This window comes from Paroedura picta, chromosome 11 (genome assembly GCF_049243985.1).
Source record: "Paroedura picta isolate Pp20150507F chromosome 11, Ppicta_v3.0, whole genome shotgun sequence".
Lineage (NCBI taxonomy): Eukaryota > Metazoa > Chordata > Lepidosauria > Squamata > Gekkonidae > Paroedura > Paroedura picta.
The window spans coordinates 31267038-31278571 of NC_135379.1; the positions used below are offsets into that span (position 1 = coordinate 31267038).

At 42.2% G+C, this 11534-nt stretch overlaps 1 protein-coding gene across 4 annotated transcripts in view; it reads left to right on the forward strand.

Moving 5' to 3' along the window:
• Window positions 1–11534, forward strand: part of WIPF3 (WAS/WASL interacting protein family member 3) — a 43872-nt gene that overhangs the window by 29119 nt on the left and 3219 nt on the right. For 2 of the 4 annotated variants that reach the window (XM_077303571.1, XM_077303570.1), the window contains 5 exons: window positions 3552–3684; window positions 5641–5772; window positions 7021–7743; window positions 9694–9831; window positions 11259–11360. In XM_077303571.1, coding sequence (XP_077159686.1) covers window positions 3552–3684; window positions 5641–5772; window positions 7021–7743; window positions 9694–9831; window positions 11259–11360 — 1228 coding nt within the window. Of the gene's footprint in view, window positions 1–5; window positions 171–3551; window positions 3685–4835; window positions 4904–5640; window positions 5773–7020; window positions 7744–9693; window positions 9832–11258; window positions 11361–11534 lie in introns of those variants that run through there. The other 2 variants (XM_077303572.1, XM_077303573.1) reach the window with 2 other exon arrangements.

An 11534-nucleotide genomic window follows, 5' to 3' on the forward strand; every position in this document is an offset into this window, starting at 1 on the left:
TGGATCTAAATTTAAATCAGACAGCTTGCTTAGGTCCCATTCTAACCCAAGTACAGAGCGCCAGCAAAATCCTTGCTGGAAGGTACAGAAGCATATTATCGTTGGGAAGTATTGAAAAGCAAAAATTCAGAAAGTATTTTGTTTCTGTCATGTTTCTTCAGTTTTTCACAGTAAGTATTCTTTGTTCATCCAGGGAGTGAAGGCAACCGGTCGTAAGTTCTACTTTGTGTAGGGTATGCTGTATAAACCATTCAACTTTTAAAAATGATAGTAAACAGGATGAAGTACTTAATGTGTGTTGGAAATTTCTAAGTCTTTGAGGATTGAATTATGTGGGTTAGAGTGTAAGGAAATATATTAATCAGTGCCTTTTTGGCTATTTATTTACTCATTAGAATATTGGTAGCAAAGCTATTAATGAGATGTTACATCATCTCCTGGGAACATTACTGACCTTAGTATCACCCAAGATTGCCATCTAGAGGACCTAACAATGAACGAAGGAAAATAAATAATTGGCAGGCAATTTTTAAATATTTATAAGGTATACTTCAAAGACTCCTTATTGTTTCATAAGAGACTTTGTTATATACGGGTTGCCTGCTGGTGAGAAAGGGAGGATCCTCTTTGCCCATTAAAAAAGGGACATTCTGAGAATCATGTGACTGGCATGTACAAAAGCTATGTGGCATGGGGGCTGTTATAATGAGGGAAATTATGCAAGTCTGAGTAAGAAAGCTGGCTGGATTTAGCCCACATAGATATAGATGGGCATCAGTTCACAATGCCGTCCAACTCCAGTCTGAATCGTACCATGTAGAAACATGTTTGTCACAGGGCAAGCTATTTGTATACAGTGCTTGAAGTCTGCAGCACTAAAATTAGTGAAATAAATCCAGTTCTCATGGACTCAGCTGATGATACTTAAATCTGGAGATTGTGAGCATGAATAAAGAAGACAGTGCTTTGTGAAATTCTAAGAAAAGCTTCACATTTGCAGGAAAAGTAAAACCATTTTTTTTAAATCTGCAGAACCCTCCATTCCCCCTATTTGCAGTGTTTGCAGCTTTACAAAAAGAATGCCCTTTGTGGTTGCTGCCAGCCTTCAAGATTTGATCAGTAAAAGACTGGGAGAGGGGCAGGGCCCTTTTTTGGAGCTGTTTTGGCCTTTGAGAGAAGACTGTTCAGGATCAGGCCTGACAGAAACTATTGGGCAATTTGATACCACACAATTTGGCATGACTCACTCAGGGCTGGCTCCTTGTTACGATTCCAAAAATTATCAATCACTGTGAATAATGGCTAACGTGGTTTATAATAAACACAATTACATTACATATGGTTCTTACATATGAATTGGATGAACAATAAGAATGTCACGGCAGTTGGTGTGATCCTGTAATGTAAATTTAGCAAAGTCCTGGCCTTGTGATACTGTAGAAAAACTTCTTTACTAAAATGTGGACAAGCAGATGAAAGTCCTTGTGATGCTGCAGAAACACTTCTGTGGTAAATTGGTGAGCATCTAGATTTGGCTTTCTCAACCAGGGTTTTGTGAAACCCTGGAGTTTCTTGACTCCTGGATGGGTTTCCTGAATGGTGGGAGTTAATTATTTTTTAATATTTTTAAATTACTTAAACGCTTATCAAATGATATATGGTCATGCAGATCTGCCCTTCCCTTCCCAAATGGCCAATTATGGCCTAGAGAGGATGGGGATGGGAAGGGCCCCAGGTGAGTGTGTACACAGCTATGTTTCCCAAGCAGATTCTGCACAATCACACCACTTCTGGGATTTCTCAAAGCCTAAATAACATTTCAGGAGTTTCTCAATGGTAAAAAAGTTGAAAAAGGCTGATCTAGATGTAAGCCATTTTGTAGCTGAGCTTCCTCAGAAGTTATTCTTTCTCAGTCTTCCTCAAGAGTTGCCTCCCTAGAATGAACCATGATCATTACAAGTTAAAGAACACCATGTAGTTGAATGGAATTTAAGGATTCTCTAGAAACATTGCTATTTAAACTTCTTATTCATAACACAATGCTTATATAGGCCAGTCATTCTCATCAGCCGTTCCTGAGGTTGCAGGATCCACGTGGAGAAATAGCAAACCTGTAGCCAGATAATGTTTATTGGGGGGGGGGGGATGCAGTGATGGTGAGCGCATCATTATTGATTTACAAATGAGCTATGATGTTTACTGGAACATCATGGAGAGCCCAGATCCAACTGGTGCTGAGGCAGCTGCATTGGTTACCAGTTGTGTATTGGGTCAAGGCTTTGGTATTGAGTTTCAAGGCCTTGCAGCATCTGGGCCCAGTGTATATGAGGGCTTTACACTCTGTGGGTTCAAACAGACTGAAGATTCCTGGCCACCGTGAAGTTTGCCTGGCCTTGACCTGTACCAGGGCCTTTTCAGCTCTGGCCCCTGCCTGGTGAATGAGCTTCTAGAAGAGCTAAGGGCCCTCCCAAAACTACTTCAGTTCCATGGGGCCTGCAAGATGGAGCTCTTCCACCAGGTATTTGGTTGAGGCCAGGATTGGTTCATCTTCCCCCTCCCCAGGTGTCTGGATGCCTGGCATGTTGCCCAGCTTCTGTGAACATTGTTACATCTGGGCATTTATGGCATGATGACAGACTAACAGCTTGATTCGGGGGGGGGGGAGAATTTGGGGTCGGGAGGTAGATGGGCGGGAGGGGCATTTATGCACATTTTCTGTAATTGTCATTGACTGTTTTGTTGTGAGCCACCATGAGCCAGCTGGCCCTGGGAGTAGCGGTATACAAGTTTGAGTAATTAAATAAATAAAATAATAATTGAAGTGGTGCAAAGACTCTACAAGGGATCAATCTACCAAAAAGGTCCTATGATAATCCATCTTGTTTAAAGCCAAATACCTCCTTCCTTTAGTTACACATGATGAACTTGTTATTGTAAATGCATGAGGATCCTGACTCCCACACATCTCGTTTCCTGGGTAGCAATGTGTGAACTGGGACTCCCCTCCATCAGAGTATCACCACAAAAGTGTCTGTTTCTTCCTCTGAACATGAAATGAGGCTTTGCTAACACAGAAGAAGGTGGTCACAGTCTGTTCACAGAGAGAGGTGGTCTATAAATGTAATAATAAAATAAAATAAAATAGTAAATAGTTTTGAATGAATAGCTCCCTTGATTCACAACACCATCATCTGTGGTTCACAACACCATCATGACCATCTTGCACGGGGCAGTTCCTTTGATTCACTCCCCCTTCCCCCAAAAAAGCCCCAAACCCTGCTCAGGTTTGGCTCCACATAACTTGCTATAAGGACTTAAGAATAGTTATAGGCACTCAGAATGGAATGCAGTAGGGTTCCCAACCTCCAGGTAGTACCTGGAGATCTCCCCGAGATATAAGTGATAACCAGGGGAGGGTAGCTGAAAATACTGGGGATCCTTGCATGGCCCTTACAGTGAAATCAACACTGAGGGTCTTTTACCCATCTCAATTTTCTGTTTGCTTCTCTTTTTTGCCTTCATTGGGCCTTACTTTCTACAATCTTTTACAGGCAAGCCCAGAGCCACCCAAGCCCAGACAGGAGGAATCCAAAAGTCGGAGTGCCTTGTTAGCTCAGATCCAGAGAGGGACTCGCTTAAGAAAGGTAGTGCAGACCAGTGACCGAAGCGCACCTCAGATTGAAAGTAAGTCTTCAGATTTCAGACTTCTCAAAGAAATGTGCCCAGCAATGTTTCGATTGTAAACTCTTTGGTAGAAGAAACAATGTACGTTGTGTAAATAGTAATTTCTACTTGGTCATTTCTATATGAAGTAAACTACTACTATTCTTGCCATACTGGATAGTTTAACATGACCAATTCCACCACTACCACCACTCCAAGCTCCAAACCCTTATTGGAACCAGTCCATCAACTGGTATTAATGTAATGAAAATGAATTTGGTACACTAATATGTTTTTTTTTGTCAATTTCTCACCCTAACGCACACACAATATCTGAAATGTTACCTATTTTTCATCGACGTTTTTCAAGCCCTTCATTTTATATGCTCTCTGGGTAGATTTGTGAACTGTATATTAGCCTAGCTACTTTTTATTCCACTAGGGGAATGACTGTTTTCTCAAGTCACCTAACAATTTCTCAAGTCACCTATCTTTTTCTCCGGTCAGAATCTCTTTCTGATGCATAGAACATTAGTTTGCCTGGAAGTACCCACATAACATGAGAAGCTCCATTTTGAAACCCTTTAACCAAAAGGATTCTGGCAGCAATGTTTGTTTTAATGACCTTTCCTGGTCTCCTATTTGCTTCGGTTATCTTTTTTCTCCCAATTTTTGTACTTCTTTATCCATGTTTCTTTACAGTTCTGATTTATTTTCTTGAAAACAACACATGATCTTTGATTTCATGCACACTAAATTAGTCCTTTAAAAAATCAGCACCATCCTTTGATTTTCAATCCATTGCCCACTTGTACCTAAACACTTTTGGTTTTCTTACCTAATACGTCAGGTTTCTGATATATGTTGACTATTTGCTCTAAAGCTACCCATAGGGTTTTAGATGATCTCAGACACAATTCATTTTATTATTATTTCTGCAGGGAACAGGTGACTGCCTGCAAGATGTAATACTTGTGGGTGTGTGGGTGTGTTTTTTAAAGGGGATCAGTGCTCATATAAGGTTGCAGCAGTCTCCACCCAATCTCCCCCCCCCCAGTGGAGGTAGTACCAGTGAGCCCCACTTGTGAAGTGCCGCATCGTTCTAACATTCTGACATCACAATGTACTTCATAAAGTAAACAGTTTTTGTTGCCAAACCACCAGAAGTTACCTTTGCTGTTCACTAAATAACCATTAATACATCATGGGCTAGCAGACTAGGGCCATCCAACTCAACAAAGTATTGGGTTACTTTACCTATTGGTTGGATTCAAATGAGTAGCCGTGTTGGTCTGAAGTAGCACAATAAAATCAGAGTCCTGTAGCACCTTTAAGACCAACAAAGATTTATTCAAGTTGTGAGCTTTCGAGTGCTTGCACTCGAAAGCTCACACCTTGAATAAATCTTTGTTGGTCTTAAAGGTGCTACTGGACTCTGATTTTATTTACCTATTGGTTGTAAGGGAAAGACCATCTGATAGCATTTGCCTACCTTTGTTTGTACACCAGAGGGTGCTGTGGTTTAGGATGTCAGAATACCATTACTGCTATTGCAATAGTACATGCTAGTAATGGCAGAGATTGCAAATGGCAAATGGCTAGTAATGGCAGACACGGCAAAAATTGCTCCCTGTAATTCCGGAGTAACAAGAAAATGAAGAGCTGCAACCGCCACAGCATATAAAAAAGCCACGGCCAATGATGCAAAATTGGAAAAATATTTTTTACTCAGTTTAAGTCTCAAAAAATTCCCTACTAACAAAACTCAGTATCGTCATTATATTATTATATTACGTATTACAGATTCCCGTGAAGCCTTTCTGTTGAAGCGTGTAGGAAATTTTTGGAGATTTAAACTGAGAAATAAAATATTCTTACCTATCTTGACTATCAGTCTTTGCCTTGTTTTGTTATGCCCTATAATTCCTGAACCTTGGTAGAATTAGCACATGAATAATAACCTTTTTGTCTTTATAGACTCTAGAAGAAGGGCCAGCAGAGAAGGTGGAAGCCTAGGAATGGGCAGAAACGATGTCCCTCAGGCTTTAGGAAGCCTCTTTGCAGATGGTTTTCCTGTTCTGAGACCAGTAGGCCAAAGAGATTTGACAGGTAAACACATTTTTCTAGTTAAAATCCTGGCACTAGATCTGTTTCCTTTGAGGTGCCAGGTGAAAAACAATTGTTTTCTCCTAAGCTTTGCTTTAGGGTTCTATCCCTTTCCTTCTTAAAACCCATTCCACCATTGCTGAATGTTATTAGCTCATAGATTGCTGCATTGTAGGCAGCCATCATCATTATTAATAATATCTATTGCGTTGGATGTTTTTATTATATAATCTGTGTATTTATTTATCTATTTGGGTAATGTATAAATCTCCTTTCCCAAGTGTTGCTTAAGGCAGATTACAAATAAAAATGATTCCACAGAATCAACCCTTTATTAATAAGCCCAGGGCATAAAAATAACATAAAACAACCATTGAGCACCCTAAAGAATAGCTCTAAAAGTGTTCATGGTTATCTTAATGTTATATTGGAAGGCACCTGAGTGCCTTCTAGGCTAAATTTTTCTAGGTATAAAACTGTAAAGATCAATATCATTGCATGATGAGGAAAATGCTAATTCATTTATTGCGAGGCTGTATGCTTTGGCTTTAAAGAAGATGAACTTCAGTTAGCCCAACACTGCATGGTAGCTCCTTTTGATAGGCTGTGTACAATGGGTTTCTTAGTAATGACCTTCCTTGAACCACAAGAGCTTTTGGTTTTTCGTCAGATTGCATAAATCTTTCACCCAAGAGCTTCCCTATCAAAATGCAGAAGCATTTTCCATCTGTTTCAATCAAAGGCAGCAGAAAATTAAGGAAAAATGTACTGGGAGCTGGCAAAGGAATGAAATTTCCGTAGGTGGCCTTGTGAATGTGACAAACTAAGGAGCCCGATAGCACTGGGAGAGAGGACCTTGCACTGCCCACAGCATCTGAATCTACTTCTTCTGACCACTGGATGCAGCAGCTGCCTCTGTGCACCTTAGAGAGAGACAGACAGACAGACAAGTACTTTTGCTGTAGGCATTTGTGTAGGAGCTATGGGTTTCCGTGAGTCATAACTAAATATGTCACAACTTGGCTGTACCATTGGAGTGGCAGGCAATGGGAATTTATGGAGAGATAACCATTCTTCCCATTATCAAAAGGCAAGGCAGAAGAATCCTGGTCAACTGTCATCAGTATTTTTGACCCCTGTGTTTGTCCACAGAGTATATTGCTTTGGAAGCCTGATATAAATGTGGGGTGTGAATACATAAATTAAATTCCTACCTCCTAAACTCTAAAGTTTTTGGTTGGTTTTTTGCAGGGTATAGGACTGGACAGCTTCAAGGAGTGAAAACATCACCTCCTCCAAAATCTCCAGACTCACTGAACAGCAATGCTGTTGGCAGCCTTCAAACAACACCTGAGAGCCCAAAGCCTCTGCTGGAAATATCCGGGGCCCAACGAGCAATACCAGCCCATCCCACTGTCTCGGCTCCTCCTCCGCCACTGCCTCTGTTTCCTTCCGGCAAACCTTCTCTTATCTTCCCCCCTCCCCCACTTCTTCCCCCTCCCCCTGCACAAAGTCCTGACAAACATTCCTCCCCAAACATTCCTCCCCCTCCCCCTCCCCCTCCGCAGAGCGACAAGCCCCTGAAAACACAAGTGTCCCCTTCGCGCGTCCTCCCTCCTCCCTTGCCTGTTGTGCCCCCTGTTGGGCTTCCAGGGAGATCAAGCGAGTCTTCCAGCGCTTCCTCCTTTCAGCTGGATCTGAGAATTAATCCTCTGCCCATGCCGCCGCCACCACCGCCGCCGCCACCTCCCCCAGCAGCTTCTACTTATTCCTCACACAGGCCACCTTTGCCCTCGCCACCTTCGCCAGCCTCCAACCACAGCCAGGGTGCTCTCCCACCACTGCCCCCCAAGTCCCTGCTAGTGCAGTCCCAGTTACAGAAACCCACCATTCAGTCATCGCCTCTCCCTCCCAGCCCTCCTGGCTCACAGCAAGCTGTTGTAATGCAAAAGAGAAGGCCAGGCAGAGGTGGAGGTAAGAACTGCTTTCCTGATATAGGCCTTTTATTCTGGTCCATTCTGGTCTTTTAATTCTCCGTGCCCAATGGCTTTGCTAGGTGCCCTGCTTTTTCAGATTTTATGCACGGAAAGTACACAGATCTTCTAAAGTGTCAGCTACACTGCTCCAAGTTTACTCATAGCTTTGTTATATTTTGGAAAGTATGCTGAGTTCCAGCAAAATCAGACATATGTCATTTTTCTTTCTAATGCCCCCATTTGTAGAGTTGTTCAAAGTCTTGGAATGGGATAAAAGCAGCATTGAAAAATATATTTCTTTACATTATTGCAAAATATAAAAGTCAGGGGTGGGGATGGAGGAAGAAGATTAAAAGGCCCATGTTGCTTTAAAAAACCTTACAATTGAAACAGTGTGTACACTCAGTATATCAAGATTGCCCTACTTTTCTCACAAAAGGAGAACTAAATCACTTCCAACAAAAGTGAAAAATAATATCAGTGATCACTAAATAGCATGTTTACTAGCTCCTCCAAGTAAAACTGAATCCTTGCCCATTGAAATGAAGTATACTATAGAATCATGGACCATTTCTACACGGAGGCATAAAACGAGATGGTATATCTCATGTTTGCAGCTCTCCTCACAGGGAGACCCTTCCTGTGTTTTCCCTCTGCCCCATCGTCGCCTTTTGCCTCCTGACAAGGCTGCAAGGGAAAACAAGCTGAACTTCTCCCTCCACTCCTTGGCCTATCAGCCACAGCAAACCATCAATCACATCACAGCAGTTCTCTGGTGGACTGAAACTCCCCCCCCCCAGCCCCGAAATTAATAATAAAAAAACTTCCATGTTGCTATGTTGTAATGCTACAAAAGAGATGCATTTTTAATAAAAATCAGCACTGCTGCATTGCTATGGAGAAACACCAGAACAATACAGCATTCCCCACCCCCTTTGGGGGATTCCTGTTCTTTGGGACTTTATTTCTGTCTGGGTGAATTTCTGAGATACTGAACTTGATCCCTGGAACCCAAAGAGTCATTTTGTGTTACTGTTGGCTTAAAAACAAAGCGCTCAGAACCGATCACCAACCACTTTCCCAGCTCATTTCCCACTTCCAGAAAACAGAAACAGGGCTGTTTTTGCTTGCCTGAGTTGTAAGAAGGCTGGACATGGTAACTGAAGCCCAAAAATACATTTTGTGTTAATGGTTGGCTTAAAAACAAGTTGCTCAGACCTCTGTATAATCAGACCTCTTTCCCAGCCCATTCCCCACCTCCAGAAAACAGAAAAGGCGCTATGTTTTGCCTGTGTGATCCCAAAAAGACAGTCGACACTTTAAAGAAGATTTTATTTTACCTTTGACAATGTAGGTTTGCGATTGCGCTGCAACATGGACCACGGCATTAAAAAATGGAGGGTGGGTGCAAGGGTGGGACAAAGCTGCCAACATTATCATGCATTTCCCCCTCCATACAGGCTTATCCCTGATTGCTTACTGGTTGCTCACCGATGGGACACATGATTTAAGGAAATCATGAGTTAAAAATGGCCAAAACTTGACCCAGCTACTAGACTGCTTCAGGATGCAGGCAATGTCATGTGGATGGGCCTCTAAAACCCACCAACATCCGAAGGCTGTCCAGGAACAGATTCCTCATGGAATTGGAAGGGTCATCTAGTCCAACCCCTTCAGAATGCAGGAAGCTCACAGCCAGTATGAGAACTGGCCTGGAACTTTCTCCACAAGGGTCTAGTATTCTGAATTTATTTTTAAAATATTGCTTCCCTTTAAACGTAGTCCTCATCTGTAGTTCAAAGTGTTGTTCAAACTAGGACTGTAGTTTGGGGTTATGAAAAGTAGATGAGCTTAATTTTAAAACATAGTGCCCAGATCCTTATTGGAATGTTGCTTGATATATCGAGTATCTTCCCTAATGGTTGCTGCCCATCTCTCTTTTTCACAGGAAAATTAACAACACCACCAGTCCCTCCTGCAAGGTCTCCAACAACTGAACTCTCCAGCAAATGTCAGTACGCCCAGATTTCGATGGTTACCCATGAGCTTCATCCATCACTTAAGAATGGCACTGTGCACATAAGTGGTAACTTCTCTAAATTGTCATCTGTGTATGGGTGTGCTCCTCAAAACTTCTCATGTTAAATTCAGATCCAGGTTTCAGGGAGGACCTTTTACTACCCTGAAGTTTCTGGACCCTCATGACCATTTCAGAATTCCTGAGTCCTTTCGGAAAGGATGCAACCATTTTTCTAGTTCCTGTCTTGAGATCTCAGGAGATGGGAGGGAGAGAGAGGAAGATGGCCCTGCCAAATAGTCAGCATCTCCCATCCCTTTAACATCCTATCCCCTTTACCTAATAGCTGATGCCAAATAACAGCTCATAGAAGTGGACAGAGTCCGGGTCTACCAGCTATTGGCTAGAATGGTGCCAGTAGCCCCAAATAACAGCACAATTCTTTTCCAATGGGAAGTAGACTCAGCCTCTGATAAGTAACTGCCAATCCACTGACAATAGTTGGGGAAAGGAGGCTAGTGTGGACAGCACTGAAAAATGGCAAATGGTTAGTTGGGCCTTATGGCCTGGATTGGCATGGCCCAGCCAAGCCTTGCAAGAATACAGGAGCCTGCCTGCCAGCCCAGCTGACCCTTGCCATTTTTTTGATGCTGGACAGATATGTCCCCATTCTCCCAATTAACAACTGATAGTTGGGTAGACAGAGGCTAGTAGTATTTCCACACTCAGGTGCTTTCTCTTGGTTGATTGGGTACTGGTGCAGTTTTCAGCCCTGGTCTCTGTAGTGTCCAATGGTGCCTACAGGTAATAATAATCCCCTTATTTCCAGTGACAATAGAACTGACTTCCCATCTACCCACCAATCAGCATCAGCTGTTAGGTGGCACTTCTAGTCTCTTAAGAGACAGTGATGCCAAGATCTGGAAAGCTGCTGCCAGTCAGAGTTGACAATACCAGGAGCTTTATAGGGCTGAATCCAAACTGGTGGAAAAAGGAGAATGGGATCTGTTTTGACCACCAAAAGGCTATGTTCAGGATCATGGATCTTGCATGGACAAAAGTCATGTGGGATGGGGACTACTGTAAGGAGGGGAATTGAGTGGCATTGAGTAAAAAGCTGGTTGGATCCAATCCCTAATCTTGTTTTGTAAAGCGATGGGCTTAATCAACCTCTGTGCATGATGGGTTTTTAAAAATATGTTCTGATCTACGTGGGAGTGGTAGAAATATAGCATTTTAGAAGTAAGGGACGACCCATATTATTAAGCAAATTATGCTCAAATTCCATTTTTAAGAGGCATTATGCTAAAGGTAGAACAAACACCCAAGGCTCTGACTTGACTTATGGTGAATTGAGACTTAATAGGCAAAATGGCTAATCTGTAGAAGGGTGTGCAGAAAGTATGCTTCTGTTACTTCTTGTGCACCATTTCTCTATGAGTCCTATAACTAAAATGGTCTTAACTAAGTGTTTTTTTCCCCTTTGAATTCCTCAGATGATTTTGAGGCGAAATTCACTTTCCATTCTGTGGAAGAATTCCCTCCTCCAGATGAGTTTAAGCAATTCCAGAAAATTTATCCTAGCCAAGAAGCTAAAGGTAAGTGAGGAAACTCCTAGTAATGTACAGCCAGTTAAAGAGCATTCATTAAATGTACTCATCACTTTAAAAATATTGATTGAGATTCTGACAGCTCCATTCAAAACCCTGACAAATCCTGAAATTATTGTTTGGTGATACGAGAAATCTGCCAGTCATAGTCACTGCTTCTCT